Source organism: Gadus morhua, chromosome 15, assembly GCF_902167405.1.
Source record: "Gadus morhua chromosome 15, gadMor3.0, whole genome shotgun sequence".
In the NCBI taxonomy this organism is placed as follows: domain Eukaryota; kingdom Metazoa; phylum Chordata; class Actinopteri; order Gadiformes; family Gadidae; genus Gadus; species Gadus morhua.
In genome coordinates this window covers 21,580,059-21,605,631 of record NC_044062.1, presented here as the reverse complement: position 1 = coordinate 21,605,631, position 25,573 = coordinate 21,580,059, and the positions used below count along the sequence as shown (strand labels likewise).

Genomic DNA, 25,573 nt, shown 5'->3' with positions numbered 1-25,573 from the left:
TCTCTCACGTGTTCACGTTAGCCATGCTGTGTTCTTCAACATTATAGGCAGGAGCTACTACAGCTCTACAGAAACGTCTATTATAATACACCGATATAATGATGTATACAGTTTGATCTGATGATCAAAGAAGTGAAAAACTAACATTAGGCCAATTTTGAGTAAAATTGACTGTTCTTCAATCCAAACATAACAAAAAAGCCAATTGTCCCTGTTAGATGTGCGCAATTGCTCTTTCAGAGGGTGTGAATAATTCAGCTGTGCCCAGATAGTCAGATACACATTATAAATAACATCCAAATAAATTATTTACTCGGCCTTCCTTTGTGGCATAACCTACTGACTGACACACAGAGCCATTAAGTGTGTCAGTTTGATTTGGGAGGGGGGGGGGGGGGTGGTACATATACAAATACAGTATGCAGTGCCAGCTCCCATGTCAGATGAGGAAAAATCCACAGATCAAAAAGGCTAATTACCAAAATCTCGCACTTCCAAACATGAGTGGTTCTAGCAAGATCAGAGAAAACAAAACAAACAAAACATTTAATCTGGAAGAAATTGTACAAAATGTCTTATTTGCATTTTGCTTTTAGGCTGACTCGATGACTCACTACGACAACAAGGGTTTCCCAATATTGTTTCCCGATGACTGAATCCAAATATTGCCCAATATTGGCCAATGTGTAAGCTTGACCCCCGCCACTGGTTCAGGTCATAAAAGAATCAGCCTCAGTGGACAGCTAGCAGTCTGTAACGCAAAAAATATTTGGCAGTCATGGGAACAAAAGTGACACCGCTATGTCTCTGCATACTGACAGGTACGAAGGCCTTTTATTTGCTATTAACTTAATTGCAAATTAGCCTGAACAGAGAATAATTTCTATCAGTAATCCGCTTCTTTGTACCGGTATACCACTACATGGTTTGTTGATTTTTTGTGTGTCTGTGTGTGTCTACGTGTCTGTGTGTTTGGCTGTGCGCAGCATTGCTTGCCAGCACTGTTGTACTACAAAATGTACAGGAAAATTGTACCACAGACATGTTTCACCAGGCCAGAGTAAGTATTAATGCATCATTATCATTGATCGTCAGCAGTGTGTTCTCTAGTCTAGAGAATGCCGTTAACTTCTAATGAGATAGAAGAGACCAAAATGGCCATGGCAAGAAACAGCACCAAAGTCTTAGTTGGTGTGTCTCCTCTGTCCAACAGGTTGCAGCCGAGTCCTGTGACCGTTATCTCTTGTCCAAATGGAGTGCAGAGGATAGAGCACAACTTCTGCACTCCATGGCAATGCTGACTACAATGCTCAACCAGTCCAGTCATCCAGTTGACGGTAGCATACAAACCAGAGAGAAAGGCCCTGCTTTTAATCATTGAGCGAGGAGTGTTATCCTAAATGATTGATTTTCTGATTCCTATCTTCCTGCCTATAGGTTGTCATTTGTCTAACGGGTCTCCATCAGTAAAGGTGCACAGCAATGGAGGAGTAGTATGTGTTGACATCGAGGAGAAAGTCTACTGCAAGCCGATGTGCAACCATGTAAGTACTACCTATCTTAGTCAATGAAGATTACGGTATATCCATTAAGTTAGTGTACTGTATACACATGCTACACTGTTGGTTATTGTTTCCCACTGGTTGTATTCCAAGCTATTTGATGTATAGAAAACTGTGAAAGTTTGGCCCTCTGTGGCTGTAGTGAATTCCTTTGATATTCAAGTGGATTTGTCAGTTTCAACAGCCAATTATATTTTCACAAAGCGTGTGTGGAATTTTTTGGACTACTTCCGGGCTTTCATGAATAGGATTTCTCCGGGGTTGAGGCTACATCCCACAGGGTTATGGACAGAGGGAATCTGGCCGGCTTTTGGTTATAACAATGGCTTCATTTTAATTAGCGCTGCCTGGCTGACAGTGGCCCAGGATGAGAGGGGTACTTAGATCTGTGTAGAAAATAAATAATGACTAATAATAACGAAAGTCTGAACAATTCTAAGGTCCAGAGTAGGGACTGGAATCAACAGGGACCTTCAGATATATGATATCCCATTTTGGAGTGGGTATCATTGCAAATCTGAAATTACTGTGATTCTGTGAATATTGCAATAATATTTAACAAGATGGGTGTGATTTTATCTTTTATGTGGCTTAACCCCAAACAGAACAGAATGTAGGTGATGCGTATTGACTAATGGAATCCACTTGACTATACCACAGTCTGTAGTACGTATCGTTCATTTGCTACCACAAAGATAACATTAAAGATGTTTGAGTCAACTTGACCACACATGTTAAGTAGCAAAGAATTGTGATGCTGGCTTGAATCGATTTCTCCAAGTAGAGAGCTCCTGTACTGAGCCTATTACTTAGGTACTCTGCGGCCTCTTAATGTCAGCTTGGTGAGCCTCTGCCCTTGCTGAGTTTCTGCCGGCACGCTTATATATCCACACAGCTTCTGGCTGTGTGTGTGGTTGAAATATAACTTACGAAAATGTAGCATCACAAGCACATATTCAATACTGAAAGACCAAACTAAAGTTTGAATTGGCTCGAGGGCTGCCCCTAAAGGCCCACGAGACAAAAACAGAACTGAAAAGGCATACAATAACTATTTCCTAAGTGCAACAAGGATTTTACAAATCGAAGCGTTATGCATTGACTTTGAGACACTTCAAAATGCGTATTCACCAGATAGCTCGCTTTCAGGTGTCCTGACTGTTCAGTTTGGTAACGATTTATTGTTTGAGACATTGGGAGATGCTCTTGTTGTAAGTTATATTGATGGTGTTGTAATTAGTTTGGTGAATTTGTGCAGACACTACAGGACTATGCGGTTGTTCAGACAAAAAACCCATTCCGACATAATTACTAAATATAAACATAAATATATAACCTCAATTAATTAAGGAAAAAACGCAAATCGCTTTCTTTCTCAATTGAATGCATTACACATTGTGGTGGGATTTCTAATAACGACTTATCTAATTCACTTCAACTAGCTATAGGCAAGAGGAATCTGAGAGTCCAGGTCAAGTATAGATGGAGAGTTTATTGCCACCCGCAAACGAGAGACAACAAAGCCGAATGGTATCTGCAAATACACACTACTGAATGACTCCCGTCCTTATATCCCCAATCCTTACACAATACAAAGTTGGACTTTCATCAAATATTGATGTGCATAGCATGTTTGGGTCTGGGTCATACTGTGTGGATGTCAGCATGTTCTCATGTCTTCTGGGTCCCAATGTGACTTTTGAACATATATTATCCTTATACAAACAGAGATGATGCACACGTGTGAATGTCAGCATTGTTTTCAGAGAGTACATCAGATGGGAATAGACTGGAGCCACTCACTGGTGCCACATGGCACATAAGGGGAAAGGTGATCAGCTATTTTCAACTATTAAAGTATCTATATGATATTTCCTGGAACCGTCACCTTATCGTGGTGGAGAGGTTTGCGTGTCCCTGTGAACCTGAGAGCTGTGTTGTCTGGAGCCTTGTGCTCCTGGTAGGGTCTCTCATGGCAGAGTGGTCTCAGGTGAGGGGCCAGACTAAGAATGGTTCAAAAAACTCCAATGAATAACGGTAAAAGAGGAGATGTGACCCGGCCCGGAGGAAGCCCGGGGCCCCCGTCTGGAGCCAGGCCCAGACGGAGGGATCAATGGCGAACGCCTGGTGGCCGGGTTTGCCACGAAGCCCGGTCGGGCACAGCCCGAACAAACTACGTGGCACCCCCCCTCTCTTCATCCCATGGGCCCACCACCTGTGGGAAGACCCGTTGGGGTCAGGTGCGCAGCCACATGGGTGGCAGCGAAGGTCAGGGGTCTCGACGGACCAGACCCGGGCGGCAGAAGCTGGCTCTGGGGACGTGGAACGTCACCTCGCTGTGGGGAAAGGAACCGGAGCTTGTGAGGGAGGTGGAGCGCTATCAGTTAGATCTGGTGGGGCTTACCTCAAAGCACAGTCTCAGCTCTGGTACCGTACTCCTGGATAAGGGTTGGACTCTATTCTTCTCCGGAGTTGCCGAGGGCGTGAGGCGCCGGGCGGGTGTGGGGATACTCATAAATCCCCGGCTGAGCGCCGCGGTGTTGGAGTTTACCCCGGTAGACGAGAGGGTCGCCTCCCTGCGCCTAAGGGTTCTAGGGGGGAAAACTCTGACTGTTGTTTGTGCGTATGCACCAAACAGCAGCTCAGAGTACTCGGCCTTCTTGGAGACCCTGAATGGAGTCCTGTATGGGGCTCCAGTAGGGGACTCCGTAGTTCTGCTGGGAGACTTCAACGCCCACGTGGGCAACGATGGAGACACCTGGAGAAGCGTGGTGGGGAGGAACGGCCTCCCTGATCTAAACCCGAGCGGTCGTTTGTTATTGGACTTCTGTGCTAGTCATGGATTATCCATAACAAACACCATGTTCGAACATAAGGGTGCTCATAAGTGTACCTGGTAGTAGAGTACCCAAGGCCGAAGATCGATGATCGATTTCGTGATCGTGTCATCTGATCTGAGGCCGCATGTTTTGGACACTCGGGTAAAGAGAGGGGCGGAACTGTCAACCGACCACCATCTGGCATGAGTTGGATCAGGGAATGGGGGAAATTCCCGGATAGACCTGGTAAGCCCAAACGAGTAGTGAGGGTGAACTGGGAACGTCTGGAGGAGGCCCCCGTCGTAGGTATCTTCAACTCACACCTCCGGCGGAGCTTTTCTGGCATTCCTGTGGAGGTTGGGGGCATTGAGCCGGAGTGGGCGGTGTTCAAAGCCTCCATTGCTGAAGCTGCGGTGGCTAGCTGTGGCCTCAGGGTCTTAGGCTCCTCAAGGGGCGGTAACCCTCGGACACCGTGGTGGACACCGGTGGTCAGGGAAGCCGTCCGACTGAAGAAGGAGGCCTTCCGGGATATGATATCCTGGAGGACTCCTGACTCGGTTGCAAGGTACCGACAGGCTCGAAGGGCTGCAGCGGCTGCCGTGTCGGAGGCTAAGCAGCGGGTGTGGGAGAAGTTCGGAGAGGCCATGGAGAAGGACTTTCGGTCGGCACCAAAGTGTTTCTGGAAGACTATCCGGCACCTCAGGAGGGGGAAACGGGGAACCATCCAAGCTGTGTACAGTAAGGATGGGACTCTGTTGACCTCAACTGAGGAGGTCGTCGGACGTTGGAAGGAACACTTTGAGGAACTCCTGAATCCGAATAACACGCCCTCTATGTTGGAGGCAGAGCTTGAGGTTGATGGTGTTTCGTCGCCAATTTCCCTGGTGGAGGTCACTGAGGTAGTCAAACATCTCCGCAGTGGCAAAGCCCCAGGGATTGATGAGATCCAGCCAGAAATGCTAAAGGCTCTGGGTGTTGAGGGGCTGTCATGGTTGACACGCCTATTCAACATCGCGTGGGAGTCGGGTACAGTGCCAAAGGAGTGGCAAACCGGGGTGGTGGTTTCCCTGTTCAAAAAGGGGGACCAGAGAGTGTGTGCCAATTACCGGGGTATCACACTTCTCAGCCTCCCTGGTAAAGTCTACTCCAAGGTGCTGGAAAGGAGGGTTCGGCCGATCGTCGAACCTCAGATTGAAGAGGAACAATGCGGTTTTCGCCCCGGACGTGGAACTACGGACCAGCTCTTCACTCACGCAAGGATCCTGGAGGGGGCCTGGGAGTATGCCCATCCAGTCTACATGTGTTTTGTGGATCTGGAGAAGGCGTATGACCGGGTCCCCCGGGAGAAACTGTGGGAGGTGCTGCGGGAGTATGGGGTAAGGGGGTCTATCCTCAGGGCCATCCAATCTTTGTACTCCCAAAGCGAGAGCTGTGTTCGTGTTCTCGGCAGCCAGTCAGTTTCGTTCTCAGTGGGTGCTGGTCTCCGCCAGGGCTGCGCCTTGTCACCAATCCTGTTTGTGATATACATGGACCGGATATCGAGGCGTAGTCGTGGTGGGGTGGGGTTGCAGTTCGGTGGTCTGAGGATCTCGTCACTGCTTTTTGCAGATGATGTGGTCCTCATTGGATCATCGGCCTGTGACCTTCAGCACTCACTGGATCGGCTGGCGGCAGAGTGTGAAGCGGCTGGGATGAGGATCAGCACCGCTAAATCTGAGGCCATGACTCTTAGCAGGAAACCGGTGGATTGCTTACTCCGGGTAGGAAATGAGTCCTTAGCCCAAGTGAAGGAGTTCAAGTACCTTGGGGTCTTGTTCGCGAGTGAGGGTACTATGGAGCGTGAGATTGGCCGGAGAATCGGAGCAGCGGGGGCGGTATTGCGTTCGCTTTACCGCACCGTTGTAACGAAAAGAGAGCTGAGCCGCAAGGCAAAGCTCTCGATCTACCGGTCGATCTTCGTTCCTATCCTCACCTATGGTCATGAGGGCTGGGTGATGACCGAAAGGACGAGATCGCGGGTACAAGCGGCCGAGATGAGTTTTCTCAGAAGGGTGGCTGGCGTCTCCCTTAGGGATAGGGTGAGAAGCTCAGCCATCTGTGAGGAACTCGGATTAGAGCCGCTGCTCCTTTACTTAGAAAGGAGTCAGTTGAGGTGGTTCGGGCATCTGGTAAGGATGCCCACTGGGCGCCTTCCTTGGGAGGTGTTTCAGGCACGTCCAGTGGGGAGGAGACCTCGGGGAAGACCCAGGACTAGGTGGAGAGATTATATCTCAACACTGGCCTGGGAACGCCTCGGGATCCCCCCGTCAGAGCTGGTCAATGTGGCCCGGGAAAGGGAAGTCTGGGGCCCCCTGCTTGAGCTGCTCCCCCCGCGACCCGACCCCGGATAAGCGGATGACGATGAGGATGACGATGAGGATGATATGATATGTAGGCCTAATAATAATCATAGTTTAACATAAAATGTGAGGTTAATTTCTACCACAACATACATAAATTAGCATTAATCTGACAAACAAACATAGTATCTGCACGTGGATCAAATGTATACTATGTTTAAGAGGGTTGGTGTGCAGACAAGATGTTTCGCCACAAACCCTTCCAGTAGCTACTGGCTGAGCATGCAATTAGCCAAGGACGAAGATCGAAGATGTACAGACAATGCTTTTGTCTTAGTTATTGCTCATCGGCTTAAAATAATGAAGGAACATTCAATTCCTTAATGCTTAAAGGTTGGGTATGGGATTTGCGAAACGCCAGCAGATTTTGAAAACACACAACTCGAATGGTCCTACCCCCTCTCCTTCAACGCTGACTCTGACTCCTCCCATTCCAAGTACATGGACGCGCAATCATGCACGAGAGAGAACACAGATGCGCGAGAGAGAGCCAGCCTAGCTAGGTTGGAGTTTAGGGTTGTATTCTAGTGCTGGATTAGCTAGTTAGCTAGCGCCAGTAGCTAACGCAGGATTGATTGATTGTCTTTATTTCGAACATGCAAGCAATAAAAAACATGATTATTAATCAATTAATGATTATCAATTGATTATTAATAGATGAAATAAAAAATAAAAGAGACAACAAAAAAAAAACACACAAAAGAAGTACAATTTAAAAAAAAAAACTTTCTACATGCTCGAAAGGGGCTAGGAGGAAGTAAACAAAACGTATCTAGTCCTACCCCTTAATAGATCAATTTAGCTTGGATAGATGTCACCAACATGTCAGTATAATACAAGCTATAATAATGCATACAAATATGAATACAGAATAATTGTGTGTATGTATATGTATCTACGTATATATATCTACGTATATTTATAAATAGTCAATATAATCACACACAAATATTGTAAACAATTATATATATAATTGTAAACAATTATATATATATATATACACTATAAACAATTTATATTAAATTATAAATACCTATACAAGTATATTATAAGTTACTATATATATATAGATATTACAAATATAAATACCATGTATATTACAAAACTACAGTCTACATATGTCAATGTTACAGAGGCTTTTCTAAATTTCTGTACTTTGTGAAGATGATGTCTTTATATTTGTTTTTGAACTGTCTTATGCTTTGGCTTTTCTGTACTTCCACACTTAACTTATTCCACAATTTAACTCTGTAGATGCTGATACAAAAGCTCTGTTTCGTTGTGCGTGTGTGGTGGACCTTGAAGTTCAGCTGTCCCCTTAACTTATAACGTCCCTCCCTTTCAGAAAACATTGCCTGTATGTCAGCATATCATTTCTGGCTTTGAAGATTGTTTGGGCAGTTTTGAATTCAACCAGATCAGGAAATTTGAGAGTTTTGGACTGTATGAATAGTTGATTAGTATGTTCATGATAAGTTACATCATGGATTATTCTAATGGCTCGCTTCTGAAGAATACACAACGGTTGTAAAGGATAACAACAAACAGAAGCTTGCTCTGGGTCACGAGCTTTGAGTACGTGCACGAAGGGGTCACGTGCGGGGAGCAGGGAAGGGGGAGTGCAGTACGACCGTTTGATTGACGTACTCACTGTCCAATGCCATTCGGTGGTTCTGGAAATCATTGGCTGGAGTTTTTTTCGAGCCCTGACCGTTCCACAGATGATTTGACTTGTTTAATTTTCATGTCAGTACTTCTAACTCAGTGGCTGGAAGTGGGTTATGATAAGGATTTCAAGTAATTTTGCAAAAATGGCCAAAAAGAGAATTCCATACCCAACCTTTAAGGCAATCAAGCCAAGCAAAGCCGGACTCATTGGAGGTTTATGTCGGGGGTGAAAATGGATGAGCAGCGTGTTTTTATTGTTGTGGCAAAATCAGGGTTAGGTGGTGGATGAGGTTAAAGAAACTTACAAATGTCTCTGGCAAGAAAAAAGTTGCCCACTGTTACTGATTCATCAGAAACCATGTTAGTTTAACTACATAGTAATTTCACTGTTAATATGCCAAAGCAGTCATAGATCATTTTTCGTAAAATCTGGTCTTTCTCCAGCCTCACAAACATAATGATATATTTTGAAAGAAAGCTTTTTTAATATGAGCATATGAGGTTATTTTTGCTTTTAAGTATGGTAAAGCTCTAGTTAAGGGTAAGGGTAACAAAATCAGGGCCCAAACTGAGGTGAATCACTGGAACCTCATCCAATGTGAATAGGCCTGTCAAAGGAACCCTTAAATCATGCATGCTCTTTATTCATAATGTGATGAAGAATGCATGTAAATCTGTGTCTGAAAAAGATTTATAGAATGACTGGTGTGACATTCATTTCTCCCAGGGTTATGATTTCAGTTTCCTCCGGAGGGGACGGCCGTATGAAGTGTGCTCCGCGGGGAAATGGACGACCCAGTTCATCGGAGGAAACATACTTGCCGTTTGCCATCGTAAGAATTAATTAAATCTATTGATCATCAGCCCTGAGCCAAAGCTGATTGCTGAAATCTCTTACTGAGGTTTAAAATGTATTTGCCTTGAGAGTCTTCTGCATAAAATACCCTCCCATTGTAGAACATTTCCATTTTAACGTATTATTGATTTGCGATCTTGCATTACTTGTTATTGCATTGATCCAGACACCAACCAAAACCTTTGTTTGGTTACTTATTATACTTAAAAAAAGTGTAAAAAGTGAAAAAATGGACCCTTCTGACCGGACTTCAACTGCCCCCATGTCCCTTCTAACACTCCCTTCTCTTTGCCTGTTGGTCTCCAGTGTCAACTACTCAGATTTCTGCCAAACCGTCATCATATTTTAAGGGCCAGAATTGCCTGAAAACAAAAGACTTGGGTCCGGAAGAAGTCATCCAGGAGTTTATCACCGAGCTGAGAGCACAACAGATAACTGGAGCTGTCACGAATAGTACCCTCAAGTGTAACTAACATAAATCAGGAACTGATTTAGATGCAACATCTAAATCAGGAACTGATTTAGATGTTGCAGAAAGATTTCAGTTAATAATTAAGATGGAATGGGTGGCTCACCATTACTCTGAGCAAGTAAAATTAAGGCCTAGTCGTGATCGCAGCGACCCTTGTTTGATTCCTGACCGTGGTCCTTTGCTCCATGTCCTCCCCTCTCTCTCCCATACCTTCCGGTCTATCTCACTCTATAATAAAGTATAAATGCAAAAATGAATCTTTAATAAAAAAAACATTCATTAAGATGGATGTATATGTTTGTGTCAACATGTCTAAAGTCGGGCTACAAGTTCTAAAGACTAAGTTTGTGCATGTGTGTGTATGAGATATATAATCGAAGATTTAATGGATGCCTCTGTAATAATGCAAAAGGCCAAGGGGTTGTACAGTAGTTGCATTATGTTGTGATTGCATATGGGTGACTTAGCTTAATGCTAGTTGTTTATTACAACCAATCCCATAGTTGGGTCGCGGCCACATCAAATGGGATTGCAGAACCTCAATAGCTATCGACTTCTCGATCCATTTATTAACATTCAGTCATTTTTACCAGAAGTAGGCCTACCAAAGAATTGCCCTTTGGAACTGAAGGCACTCTAAAAATCAATTATGTAAATTACTTCTCCCAGCGATCACTTATGCTGCTTAGTGTTAAAGGTAAAAAAGATGGATTGCAACATCAGAGAGATACCAGGAGGTGGCGTTAGAACACTGTCAATGACCTGTAACCAGCCGGGAACAGTAACAAAGTATTTGCCAGAGCTAGATGAGATTATTAAACAATTGAATATTCTTGGTAAGTTATTATTCTATTAGGAGTATCAGTATAACTATTTCATATTCAATGTTTACTTTGAATATGAGAAGGCGGGACCTTTTCTTTAACCCAGTGCAGTAATTTTTAAAGCATAGTTTCAATAAAGTTTGAATTCAAATGGAACATAAAAACAAACTGTCCAAAAATCTACAAAACACAATGAGTTCCTGTGAGTGTGGCTCCCTTTAATGTGGCTGGCTTTGCATTCTGGTGTCTAATTTCTAAAAAAAAAAACACACACATGAAAAGGACAGGATTTAGTTTGATGACTGTTATGTACAAGATTATATTAGGTATTGTTATGGTACACATCTAAAGCTGAAGAATTAAGGACTAATTATTATTATCTTGTGTATCTTTAGTGAGCATGCATGCGTTCAAACCTATTATACACAGTCTATGGTCTCACACACAGTTTATTTTCTCACTTGGCAGTTAAAGGCGTTCTAGGTAAGATTAGAGAGCTACTATTTGAGTGTAATTTGTTTGAAATGGCCATCTGTCCTCTATAAGAGCGTGACAATATCTGTTTAGAGCTGACTGCACCTGCCTCTGTATGAGGCAGAATATATTTTAGAGCGCCACTGGCCATCTCTGACCAAACATTCCCACATTGTTTAGGAATCAATCTTGAAGCAACTGTCAATCACAGTTGCGTGAAACGCAACACGTGTCAATGGAGGAGAAAGGTAAGAGGGGAGGGAGCAGAGAGGGATGGTTTTAAGGTTTAGTTTCAAATTCTTGGTCTCTTATATTCCTAACAAACTCAAATCTTACTTGCCCCTCAGAACACAAGATTAAAACACAAAGTAATTACAACGTTTATGCTGTTTACATAATGGCCTATGCAGAGTGCGGTACTCACAGATTGTAGAAAGCGTATCTCTAAACTGAGGGCCTTGCGCATAAGCTCCAAGTCCCCTTCTTTCAGCAGCTCCAGCTCCTTCTTTAACCTGGGGTAACAAATTCACACGCACACACACACTGACATTTTCTTTACTTTCCTGACCAATGTGTTATTTGCTTTGCCAAATACAATTGCTAGCCTCATTGAACTCTCTGGTGCAATCGTGCTTATTGCCTCAGAGGAGGTTAAGTCTGAATCACAGACCGAGTGGTGTCAGTTTTATTTATCTTTATTTGTCAGGGACATTGCGGAAATAATACAATGGGTTGAAAAGAAAACATAACACAGGTTCTGCGTGTAAGGTTCTTCTAGCAACGGGTAATCTGGTACCCCTATCCTTGTTTCGGCTTTTCTACATACAAAACTTTGAATACATCTAGTTGGTAAACAAACATCAAAATGAGAACACATGTTAAAGAAACACTATTTAATCATTTGTATATCTACCATAAAAATGGACAACTCTGCAGCTGAAGTTCAGCTAGTCGGAAGGAAGAAGGAGTCATACATGTCGGATTTGAAACATGCTTAAGTTAGATGCTTAAGTTAAGTTAAGTTAGATGCTTAAGTGAGTGGACTCAGACGTCTGCAGCTGGTCCAAAATGCAGCTGCGCGTCTTTTAACTGGCACCAGGAGGCACGAGCACATCACACCCATTCTGGCCTCCTTGCACTGGCTCCCAGTTATTTTTAGGATCCAATTTAAAATTGTTTTATTTGTTTATAAGGCACTCAATGGGCTGGCCCCGGCCTTTATCACTGAGCTTGTTCAGCCCCACTCTGCCCAAAGGTCCCTCAGATCCTCTAACAAAGGGCTTCTGTATGTGCCACACTCACGGCTCAAGCAGAGAGGTGATAGAGCCTTTGCCATTGCTGCTCCACGTCTGTGGAACCAGCTCCCCCTGGATATTAGATCCGCCCCCTCCATTTCTGCCTTCAAATCTAGGCTAAAACCCACCTCTACTCCCTGGCCTTCCTTGCCCCTTGACCTTTTAGCCTACCTCCTGTTCATGTCTGTGTGGTATGCCCTGGAAATGAATGTTCCCCCTTTGTATTATTATGACCTCTATGTATTGTTGTGTTGTTGTATTTTATTCACTTTTTATCTTTATTTATTATTATTATTATTTTTTAATTATCATTATTATTTTTATTATTTTTATCTTATTGTACAGCACTTTGGTCAGTGTATGCTGTGTGTAAATGTGCTCTATAAATAAAACGTACTTACTTACTTACTTACTTAAGATCGCAATGCCTCTTCAACACTCCCGCCCAAACAACAATGCTAAGTGGGTTTACGTCTCAAAGATACACAGACACTTTTTGTTATCCCATCAACTTGGAGGGGCTCATCTTACACATTCTGACTTTAACCAGTGGATACAGATAACTGGTCAATGTTCTAGTGATATTGTGGGATGAGCGGTTGGTCTGTTTGTTTGATCCTTTGCATTAATCAGAACCTTTTTTTTCATTTCAGAGCCTTATTTTGAATCCCACACTAATTTGGGGAAAGTGACAAATTTACATCTAAGCAGATGCACAAAGCTAATCCTCTGCCCGCATTCCCAAAGAACAAGTATTTATCTAACACATAGCAATCTGATATGACAGTGGACCTTCGTCTTCCATTGCGGTAGCCATCATCAAGTTTTGCCCACTAAACAAATAATTTTTTAGAGGCCGGCACTCGCAAACGCTTTGATGTATTCAGTTACTCACAATCAATAATATGGGAGTTAAACATGGCTTCTAAAGGGACAGTGTGGTGACTGAAGACATGACTGATGGCTTCATTCCAGGACATGTAATCATAAGAGTGAACGTCTCTTTCTCTTAGTCTCTCTCTTTCGCCCTCATCCTCTTCAAGCCGCTTTCTCAGCACCTTCCCGAAGCTAATCGGCCAGGAAGCATTGAAGGAGATTTGTGCAACAAGGCACACAGATTCCTTCTACGGGCTTATTATGCCTGCTATGGGATTATGGGACTGATTATCAAATGATGATGATTATGGAATTATGATTTTGATGATTATGAAGGAAAATTGAGGACTTCTACTCTCTCGGACAGCCAATGAAAGAAGAAACCATACACAGACAGGAATTGAATGATGTCTTACATCTTTGAGAAATTAGTTTAATAAAGTGGGCTTTGGTTGTCCTACTCTCGGATTGGAAGTGACTTGGTTCAATGCAGGTCAGTAATATTTGTAATAATTGTAATCATCTAAATAAAAGCAACACACAAACAGCTATTGGGCATTTTGGGTGTGGGGGAGGGGGGCACATACAGGTCAGGTGTTGTCGGAATTGGAAGCATCAGCACAAGGAAGATGCGTTACTTCCTTCCTGGAACGGTATTGATCTGCCTTTAATCAAATAAAGACCATCTCTTAGCTGTTGAGGTCCAAGCAGCCAAAAAAGGGTCTGATTCTCAACCACTGGTGAATTACACACACCATCACACTAAACACTTCAAACAAACTACACACACACACACGCACACGCACACACACACACACACACACACACACACACACACAACCACACACACACACATGATAAAGTTGTTTGATGAAGATCACTTTTCCTTACCACCCTAACCCTTTTTCACTCATCACTGTATTTCATGAGGAAATCATGATCAATCACATCAATACTTAATGGTCTTTGTTGGTGAATGACCTTTGTATGTGCTGAGAGGTCTATTTTCCATTTGCCTAAAAGCACATTGGGTTATGGCACTCAATAAGGACACTGGCATAAACGTTTGATTAACATCAATCCATTTACTTGACTAATTTGATATATTATGAAATTGCTAAATTAGTCATTATTTCAATGTAAATATGTCTTTTTTTTACAAACTATAACAATCTGTCTTAACATTAGCTGTTTCTTTAGCTGTAATTTAACCTGAACATTTATTTGTCCAAAAGCAGTAACTAGTAACTTAGCAATGCATGTTATACATGAGTCCAACATGAATTTTTAAGCAGCCTGGAGCACAGCCATTTCTTGGATGCAGATTGACGTGACACTTAAGATGGATCTACATATCTCATGGATCTGTAGACTTTAACCCCTGTTTCAGAATGCAAACAGCATACACTCTCTCTAGACATCCCTAGACATGTCAGTCTTGTGTCAACATCTAGCTTGTTCAGTTTTTCGCTGGTGCATGATTGCTCTACAATATTGTACAAATTCCTTCAGAAAGTCATGTTTATTTGAGAAAATGTAACTTGTATGCAATCATTATTCCTCATTATTGGCCTGAAAGACAAAACATTGTTTGGATTATTCATCAAACATGATTCATGTATTCAAGCAAACACCTCTTCTTGGATAGAAATCGACCGTAGAGAAATAGATACGTTAGCATCCTGTGACCTATACATTATATGCTGCTCTGCACTTATTTCCCCTAACATACTTCCCCCTTGCTTCAATCACATTAGGCTTCCTTTCCAGATTTGTTTCTAGCTGGGACACCATATGAATCAAACAAGCAACAGATCAGACCCTTAATTAGACAAAAGGCCTTAATGACCCATTATTTACACTGCGAGACCTCCACTCCTGCCGGAAGCTTTCTGAGCAGTTTTTCACGTGTGTATTGGACTGCTGACAACGGAAAAGGCCAGCGTTGGCCATAAATAACCAACACACTGTCAACTGGGCCGACTAAAGGCGCTACAGCCTGTGTAGTTGCAGGTCATTCTGGTGCCCACGCCCAGCTACAATTCATACTTTATCAGTTCTCTGTTTTTTTAATCGCTGGGGGCATAAGTATTGTCATGGTATGTTTTGATTTTACTGCAGATTGTTGTGCCAGTTACAAATGATGACATCCAAATGTAGTCGATAAAAAAGTACTTGCATATGTTGTACTCTTGCTGTACACCTCAAATTGGTGACAGTTACATTCATTTCCAAAAATTGAAAGGGTCAAATAGCTGTCCTGATAGGAGAAAATGTCCTGATTGTTAAACGCAAAATTGAAGGAAAAGTTCCATACATATGGACCTATTTTTGGTTGTCGGAAATAAAGCTACCAAGACTCTGGAAACAAAATGGCAGACACGTCAACATAATGGTAATCTTCACAATAACCGCACCAATATGGGCTTTGTTCATCAGCATAAACATCATGAAAAAGGAATAGTAAATAATTTGTGTTTGGTCAGTCACCTCACTAGGAGTGGATGCAGGCTTGACCTGTTCTACCCCACCAAGGTGCTATCAACTGATTGCAGTGTTGTTGTGGGTCTGAGTTAGAGGAACACATTCTAAATTATTCGGGTACACCAAAATCTCCATACTAGCATACTGCATAGTGGGTGAGTACAGTATGTAGTATGTCCGAAATCCTATTACACATAATATGCAAAAATACTAAGCATAAGCAATGTGAAACATTTCAACAAACTCATAGCTTAAAAATTCCTGGACATATTTCTGGTCAATGATGTTCGATAGTGACTCAATAATGTTATCAATAAAATCACATCCTATCACTATCCTAACTGAAAAAAAAAAAATGCTGGCCAGCCCATACCTCTCTATTTGTTCACAAGAATCGTAATAGCAACCACCCCAAACCCATCCCACTCTCCCTCCCCCCAGCTAGCCAAGCTGCTCTAGTTCACATCACACAGTTGCAAAGCCACTAAGAGTGGACAATATACTTGTGAAGATGTGAACGGCATCTTCACTGTGTTCAACCATGTTTTAAGATGCACATATTCCTGGCTGTTACCCTTAATAGTCTGCAGCTGTGGCTCATAGGCTAATTGAGCCACACCCATTCTGGTGCTCCTTAAGAGGAGAAGAGTTCTAGACTGGAGGGAGGCTTGAGTTCGGCGAGTGACTCGACTGTTGTGGTATTGTTTTTAAGTAAAAATATGTTTTTATCAACAACATTGTGCGTCGAGGAAACTCGTTTTCACAATACTGTTGTAGATATTTTTTGTTTTGAAAGAACAATAAACTGGGAGGGGCTCCATCCTACAAATTGTAGCTTTAAAATACCCAGATTGCGTACTATCACTGGCGGAATACGAACTATGGACACTACAGTTGCTTGGATTACCCATAATGCATTTTGACAGGAAAATAACTTCTTTAACAAAACTATTAAATGGTACAAAAAACCTGTTCAACCCTATAACATCAACCCTAATGTACAGGCAACTTAATAAACTATATAAACAGTGTTGGGAAGGATACTTTTAAAATGTATCCAGTTACAGAATACAGAATACATGCCCAGAAAAGTAATATGCAATGTGTTCCGTTACATCACTCAATCTGAGTATTGTATTCTACTTGGATTACTTGCACTTTGAATTGCATTTTATAAGTGTAGGAATGCAGCATCAAATCCTTACAAAACAGGCCTATTTTGGTGAGTTCTTCTGTTCAAACTGGCTGAATGTGTTGGGCCCAAGTCTCCCTGAAAGCGCACTATATTATGACATTTTCTGTAGAGGAACAAAGACTATACAAGGGTATGTTTATGCAAAAGATATTTGCTATTACATCTTACATTTTTTTCACTGCGCTAAGTGCAGAGCCGGCCCTGGGCATAGGCAGTATAGGCAAGTGCTAGGGGCGCCGTCATCCGCAGGGGGTGCCGAAATCGGGGGGGAGAAAAAAAATAAATAAAAATAAAAATAAAAAATGATATATATATATATATATATGACCTCTTTTTTTTAACAGTGCCATTACTACTATTATTTCGAAATATTATTTAAGCCCACAGCAACATAAAGTCGTAGCAAAGACTATTAAATAATGGAAAAGCCTTTTTTCTGGGTGCCTGCCTGGCTCGTTGCTCTGTACCTGCCCTCTGTGAGGGGGGCAGGGTCAAGAGGCCAGCTGCCTGAATCTGACCGGACCGTAACCCCGAGACGCAGAAAAAGATTAATGACACTGTATCGGAATTATGTCCAAAAGACTGAAGCCATCCGGCGCCCAAGGAAGGAAAATAAGTAAAGAAGAGGAGGAAAAACTTGAAAAAGATAGAGGTACAGTAATGTCAATGAGTTGAAGTGCATGAAATTAATAGTTGAATGCATCGTAGTTACCGTTGTTGGAGCAGAGTGTTAGCTTGCTAGCTTACTTCAGACGATAGCAACATTGTTTAATAATCAATAAATAGCTGAGTCGACGTGTGTTAATGTTACTCCACCTTAAATTCATCAGGGACGTTTGGAAACTTAACGTTAGGCCTGTTCAGGTGTTATCATTTGTCTTTCCTGCTTGTATGTCAGTCAAAATGCTTTTAGTTGTCCATCCCCTTTGTAATAGGGTGGTTGTAAGCATTTGGTTTTATGCGTCACAGTTTATGTTTGTTAAAGTTTACATCAGTGTTAAAGTGCAGTTAAAGTGTATTACTGTTAATATTTCATACCTTAGCTTTCACATATCATTCATAGGCTATATATACATATATATTAATTTCCCTGCACTTTATTGGTTTTTGCGCTGTGGTTAGACTGAATTGCATTGCAATGACAATAAAGTTGGATGAATCTCATCACATTTTCATCATTAGTCTATATTAGTCTCATGTATAGCACACCAAGCATCTGTTTTTTTATTAAAATGTAACATGCAGTCATCACATATACTTCTCTTCTCTCTTCAGATGCACTTTTAAAATATTTCAGTACCACCCCCAGTGACACAGCATCAGGTTCTGCTGTCCCGTCTACCTCTGCACAGCCCTAATACATTATTGTATTTTTTTTATACTTCAGTTGAGTGCTTGTTTAATCTCTGGTTAGAACCAAACTAGATAAACCATGCTACATTTAATTGTATTTACAATAATTTGAATCTGAACTCTTTCTATTATTTTGCTTATGAATGCCTTTAGTAAACAATATGCATTTTTTTGCAGTATTTTGTGCATACCATATTGTATGAGTGATTCATTGTCACTTGTTTTGCAAGACTTTTTTTTACTGCAAAGTGTTTAATTATTAAAAGTTCTAACGTCTGCAGTATTTTGTGCATACCATATTGTATTTATGATTCATTGCTTGTTACTTGGTTTGTAATACGTTTCGTGTGTTTAATTTTCTATCTAAAATCAAAGAGTCTCAAAGACAAAGCTTTGTAGCTTCTCTGAGTTTATGAACATTGGTAGTCGAATTTACTGTGCGATCCAAAGGGGTAGGGGGCACCAGCAAAAATCTTGCCTAGGGCGCCAAATTGGTCAGGGCCGGCCCTGGCTAAGTGCATAGGTGTTGCTGGTCTGGGGTGGGTGGGGGAAAGCGTCTGTGAAAGTAAATAATCATGGATATCCAGCGGGATTCACTCGTTGTGATATTGATTTGTTTCATACAGTTGTGGACCAGTCCACAACGTTTTATGTGGGTGTCTGCCCAATATCCAACAGACATTGTTGAGCCACGACTCATTTTCACCCTTCCAAAGAGGCGTATGCTTTTTAGAACTGTATCGGACCAAGGTGCGTTCGCTTTCACATCTCAAGTGAACCATACCAGGGTTCTTTTGGAAGCAAACCGAGACCAGCTGTTCAGGGAGGTCTCGGCCGGCTGATTTGGTTCGCATTGAAGTGAGGTGGTTGCATTTACACCAACGCAAACATACCGAACCAAGGTGCGCACTAAATGCTGTTGATGTGAAAGCACGAATAAACTTGTGAAAAATAAGTATCGTCATGTTATCCATTGATTTCAACAATGTAACTGTATTCTAAATACCAACAATTTAAATTGCAAATGTAACGCAATACAGTTTTAATTTGTATTCTGAATTCATAACGACGGTACATGTATCCCGTTATTACCCAACACTGTATGTATATGTATATATATATATATATATATATATATATATATATTAGTGCTGTCAGTTAAACGCGTTATTAACGGCGTTAACGCAAACCAATTTTAACAGCGTTAATTTTTTTATCGCGCGATTAACGCAATTCTTTTATTTAAAAAAATAAATAAAAGTTGCTTTTTTTTTGCCTCATAACAGAGTAGCAGTAGCCTGACTGCTATGCTCAAGGCAGTATGTTTGTATGTTCATCGTTTAATTGCACTATAGGCTTTTTTTTTGTATCGTCCTGTTTGATCAGTATATGCCAATGTTGCTATCAATAAAAAAACATTTGCACAAGGCAAGCCGATGCAGTTCTCCATGTTGATAAGGGCATTATAATGAGAACAATTAATGGGACAAAGAAATAAAGGGATATTTAGCATAGAAAAAAACATTTGTGATTTTCTTTTGCGATTTGTGATTGCTCGCGATTAATCGTGAGTTAACTATGGCATTAATGTGATTAAACGCGATTAATTATTTTAATCGCTTGACAGCACTAATATATATATATATATATATATATATATATATATATATATATATATATATAGATTTTTTTGTTCAAAAATAAATAACTCTTTGGGTTTGTAACATATCAAAATATTTGCCGCTGTAGTATGTTGTACGTAGTAAACCGTTTCAGATGCAACCCTGTTCCATAGTCCATATTCTGCCTGAGCCTCCTAGGAGTCAGGATTTTTTTTTCTCACGATCACCAGGTGCGGCAAATGAATATGTTGATAGCACACTTTGAACGTGTGCCCACTGGACGTGCTCAAAGTACACTGTCCCTGGTCCTGAGCGGTCTTAAATCCATCAATGCACCAAAAGTCCATAAACCCATTTATGGACTTTTACAATTCGCTCACTTTATGGTGACGATTTCGTTGCCGGTTGTAAACACCACACTCCTTCTCCATTTATTCTCACTAATAAAACAGCAATAGCTTCTCTCTAGGCGGCAAGCAAAATCCAAACTTCATTTGGAAGTTTAGATGCCGGTATTAAGAAATGTGCATACTAGCGATGGTTTCACTAAGTAGTGGCTGCAGAAAATTAAGACATCCTAGTTCTCTACACCTCTAGACCTACTTGAGAAAGAACTGTGGGACCTTCAGATTCATATTTCTTTCAATTTTTGTATTGCTTTTATTTTCTGTAGGACCTCATGCTGACTTCCCTGGGCTGTGCTGTGCTGAGTAAACCATTCTTTGGAAAATATATGATACCATACCGCACTATCCCATTCCATACCTAGAAAAACAACACCACTGTTTCACCTTCATTTATCCAGCAGTGGACCAGCTCTGCTATCAGCCATGCAAAAATATGCTTTTTATATTGAATAAATTTCCATAAAAAAATATTTTGGGCGCCTACAAAGCATTCATACATAAACTGCAGACTTAAAACGGTATTAGTGCAAAATAAAAGATGTGGCTCACATTCCTAGTGTGCCCCACATGATATGTCTTGTTATGTTATATTGTTATATAATGTTGTATGAAGCCATTTGGGTTGGAGTGCACCAGAGCTCTATTTGGTGATGACACTCAGACATCTCACATCAGCACCATGCTCACGCACATCAGCAAATATTGATATACAGTATATACTGTATATATATATATATATATATATATATACAAATATTCAAAATATAATACAAAAAAATGACATAAATATTTCGAATGTTTTTATCCTCAAAGAACTCACCTCATACAGGTGCTGTCTGTTTGGGGTTTCAGACTGACTGTCACACTCTCTTCTCTAAGAGATTCTGTCACTCCCTTGGCCTCCGAAATTTGCCGATCCAAGTCTACAAAAAAACACCCAAAGACAAAACGAAAAGCCACTACCACAATGAAACACATGGAAGACATTTTTTTCAGAAAACCTTTTTTCTGGGTTTCTATTATACCATTTTTTAGACGTCTCTCTCTCTCTCTCTCTCTCTCTCTCTCTCTCTCTCTCTCTCTCTCTCTCTCTCTCTCTCTCTCTCTCTCTCTCTCTCTCTCTCTCTCTCTCTCTCTCTCTCTCTCTCTCTCTCTCTCTCTCCTCACTTTTCTTGCCTAGTTTTCAGTTCCTAAAGATAACTTTGACAGAATTAACTAAACAGTTTACAGAGACTCGTGGCACAAAGGGAAGAAGCAGTGAGTGGATTTGACATGAACAATGAAGATGTTGCATTTACCTTTGTTAATGTTTTCCAGGTCTTTCAGTTCAACCAGGAGGGCTTTGTTCTCCTCCAGCAGGGAGTTTATGCGACCGTTCTTCTGGTGCTCAAGCTCCATCTCTGAGTGTAAACAGGAGACCAAACAGCAAAGTCTTAGAAGGTCACAGATAATGAGAGAGCTATGTGTTAGTTGCCAAAGCAAAGCTCTTTCTCGTCTTCTGTGACTGGGCTGATTACTATAGGGGAGGAAATTAATATGCGTAATATAATACCACATTGAAATGAAAATATGCGTTATATTTCTATTGCATTACACCTCCAAAGCCTGGATTATGGCCATATTTGTTTTATGTTTTTGTTTGTTTTTAAGAAACAAGCCAAGTTTTAAGACTTAAAACTCCCGAGCCCAAGAGTTGGATTTAAGTTATGTTTTTCATTATGGATATGTTCAAAGGGAGTTACCGTATTTCCACATTAGTATAGTTATGCTTGCTATCATGCATTGAAATGAGAGGTGTCCGTTATTGAGTCGTTCAGAGTAATCTAAATGGACAACATAAATAAAAACTAGTACCAGATCAACTGTAAGCTTCAGCAGAGCACTCGGCATACCACCCGTGTCTTAGGTCCTCGTTGTGCGTTACCTTTATGTATGGAGTCCACTTCCCCCTGAAGCTGGAGGATCTCAGCTTGTGCCTGGCTCTCAGTAACTGACTCTCTGTTCCCAACCAGGCTGAAGCAATTGTTAAATCTCCCGATCTCTTCCAGAAACTGCTCCTGCTTCTCACTGGCCTCTGTTCTGATTCGATCCTGCCATGAATAAACTGAATTGCCATAAATGGTTTTCTTTGATACTGTTTTATATTTTGCCGATTATCAGTGCAGCTTATCTTATCCGCTGGCATAAGTTTACCTCACATGTACCTCATTGCAGTGCAATAGCAATATAAATACCTTAAGAAGGTAGTTTAGTCTTAAAACTATGGTACTTTGAGGGTGGAATTTAACTTTTTTTTCCTCTTTGGAGAAGAGAGTCCTTGATATCCTCAGCCCTGTATAGCGTGTGCGTTGGTGTGTGCGTTTGTGTGTGTGCGCTTCTGGTACGGATCAGAACACTAGTCACCAGATGTTCCTTGAGGTGGCCCTGCTGACAGAGCAGTTCTTTCAACTGTCTCTCCGTCTGTTGCTCCTGTTTCTTCATTAGATCGTTTTGCAGCTTCATCTCATACAACTGCTGAGTCTGAGAGGACAGGTGGATGCAGTGTTAAAAGAAAAAAGTGTATTACCATGACAACAGAATTTACTCATGGACAGATACTCTGAGAAAATAAATACTACCATTATGCACAATTTATCATCACATAGCAGAAATATGTGTTGTGGTCTCCCCACACCAGAAAACAATGAAAACAAACAAATCATTCATGAAGAGGCCTTTAGGAAATGCCCTCATGCATGACATCCACTTTTTGAGACTAGGGGTATCAGCAGTTGAATTATTTGGGTTTTATTGCTTTGCTTTTGGCTGGAGGGATCGCCATTTTGAACAAATGTCTAAGTTTATTTAGAATTAATTATTTGTTTATTGAATGAGATAGGAAGATAGAATACATACGCAATCAGTTTGTTGATTTTTGGATAGTGTATTATACTATGATTATCAGAAACAAGTGCAATTTCACCTTGTTTCTGATCAAGAGAAGAGATGGAGGGAAACATAAGGGTTTTATATCTCCCACATGCTAAAGCTTCCTCCAATGACCCTGATATTGTCCGAGAGGAGTAGCACTGATTTTGTGCAAGTGTGCCACTTGCCATTGATCCTTGGGATTGGTCATGAAGCAGCTGATATAGATTAAGTGTCTCGATAAGTTATATAAACATATTTATACAATGTATTTTAAGACATGATGTTATGAAGCTATTCTAAGTATAACGTTGTAATATGAAAGCATCGTACCTTGTTAAAAAGCTCTTGGTTATTCTTGGTCAGCTTTTCATTGGAGGCCTTTATTTTCTCTTCGTATCGGACGACTGAAACTTTGACTGACAAAAAAATATTGCTCCATGAGAAAGCATTTGGTCATCGTTATTATGTTGAACACAACATGTTGATAACAACTGGTCACAGGCTAGGATAAACTGACCTTCTTGTAACTTCGTAGTTTTCTCAGATAACAGCTGTTCAGTGAAGATAATTTGTTGAAACAGGTTGTCCAAACTCATATTTATGTTTATATTTAAATGAGATTCAATGTTAAAGTAAGGGTCAAATTTCAAAAATCGGAACAATAAAAGCCGTAAGGTGGATTAAGAACGGGCACGAACAGAACTAAAACAACCAGACGTGCCTGATGGTTCATTACACAAACTCTCGCGGGAAGTCGTCTTTGTCAACCCTGCGCGTGACCTGAGAGGCTTCCCGCTTCGTCGACTCGTGAGATCACGCGAATCCAGCTGCCTTGCAAGTTAATGCATTCTGGTGAAGTGAAGTTAAGTTCCAACATATGTAGCCTAATCATAGACGTCGGAACTAGGGGTGCGGCCGCACCTCCTCCCATCCGCCCCCCCATCAGCCTCCCTACCCACAGCATTATGCATAAAAAATAAAAATAAAGAATCTGAATTTAAACTGAATTTGTCTGACTTACTACATTTATCTCATAATGCACAGATCATGTGACATGCAACCAGGCTGCGCTGACAGCTCAGTGTGACGTAGGCTAAAATAAACAGTCTTTTGTTTCGCGGGCATTGTTGTTTTGATATGATCGCGCGCATTGTTGTTAGCTTACAAGACATGTTCAATGAATCAGCAATGTCTCAGAAAAGAATTTCAGATTTTTTTTTAAAACCGGCGCCGCCTGACCCAGCTAAACGTCCGAGACAGACACCTGAACCCTGTGTGCCAGCAACCGGACAGCAGCAGGCAGCCGAAAGACCCGCCGGTCCTCATCCTCCCTCCCCAGTGCTGCCCGGTGCTAGCCAAGAGGCAATATATCATTCAAACCACCACAGGATTACAATTTTCCTGCCAGGAAGTTCAGCGATGAGAACTTCAGTCGTTCCTGCAAGGCCGCCTGGTTCAGAGAGTGGCAGTGGCTGGAGTACATTGCGGTCAGTGATGGCATTGTGTGTGGTGTGTGCAGGTCAGCTGTCAAAAGCAAGTTGGTCGGGTCAGACACCGACAGTCTGTTTTTGAAAGATAGGGTTATATCTGTCGCGGCATCCGAGCGCTCTTTCTCTGCCTTGCGCAGATTGAAAACATGGCTGCGCAATACCATGAAGCAGGAAAGACTCACGCATTTGGCCATTATGAATGCGCATAGTGACCTCATTGATGAATGCGATATTTCGGCCCTGCTTGAAGAATTCATCAGCAGGTCAACTGAGAGAAGGTCCACTTTTGGAAAAGTGTGAAAGCCCTTTGGAGCGCAAACTGTTCTTTTTCTGAATGCTGTTTTTATAGCCTAGTGTTATGTGTTTTAATAAAGGCTTGAGTTATTCATTCATTTATTTTGTTTCATTTTCTTAACAATTAAGATGCTGCATTATAGTTCGTTAATCATTGATACTGTAAGTGTGCGTCTCTCCCCGACCCTCCCAAAAAAAAATCCCGCCCCCCCCTCTCAAAAAAAAATAGTTCCGACGTGCCTGAGCCTAATAGTAGGCCTATAACGTATGTATATAGTTTAACATATTATATAGAATAACATATGAACAAATGTATATTATATAACTTATGTACAGTATATAGTATAACAGTTATATTATTATTATTTATTATTATACATAAATCGGTGTATTTGTTGAACAGGCGCAATAACGTGTGGCCTGGTGTGTTACGAACGGGGGTCTACATCATCCTGACGTTCATTTATAAAATTATATATTGATTGAGGCTTTCTGTAGATCAACGGATGTGGCTGACCTCTGACCTGTGCCCGGGGAGCGGCCCTCCCTCTGGAGATCGGAAGAATAGCAAAG

At 41.5% G+C, this 25,573-nt stretch overlaps 2 protein-coding genes across 2 annotated transcripts; one reads left to right on the top strand and one right to left on the bottom strand.

The window, feature by feature from the left end:
- The first annotated feature begins 680 nt into the window (after nt 1-680).
- On the top strand, nt 681-10,061 carry si:ch1073-126c3.2 (uncharacterized). The gene is made up of 6 exons (XM_030379610.1): nt 681-821; nt 987-1,060; nt 1,214-1,337; nt 1,438-1,544; nt 9,176-9,281; nt 9,611-10,061. The coding sequence occupies exons 1-6, from the start codon at nt 779-781 to the stop codon at nt 9,775-9,777; spliced, it is 621 nt and encodes a 206-aa protein (XP_030235470.1). The 5' UTR covers nt 681-778; the 3' UTR covers nt 9,778-10,061.
- A 1,185-nt stretch (nt 10,062-11,246) lies between these two features.
- On the bottom strand, nt 11,247-23,932 carry LOC115560271 (coiled-coil domain-containing protein 172). Its single transcript, XM_030379609.1, has 7 exons — nt 23,734-23,932; nt 23,547-23,632; nt 22,710-22,826; nt 22,231-22,396; nt 21,605-21,706; nt 21,127-21,229; nt 11,247-11,586 (listed from the first exon to the last, which is right to left on the bottom strand). The coding sequence occupies exons 1-7, from the start codon at nt 23,810-23,812 to the stop codon at nt 11,418-11,420; spliced, it is 822 nt and encodes a 273-aa protein (XP_030235469.1). The 5' UTR covers nt 23,813-23,932; the 3' UTR covers nt 11,247-11,417.
- Nucleotides 23,933-25,573: the final 1,641 nt, after the last annotated feature.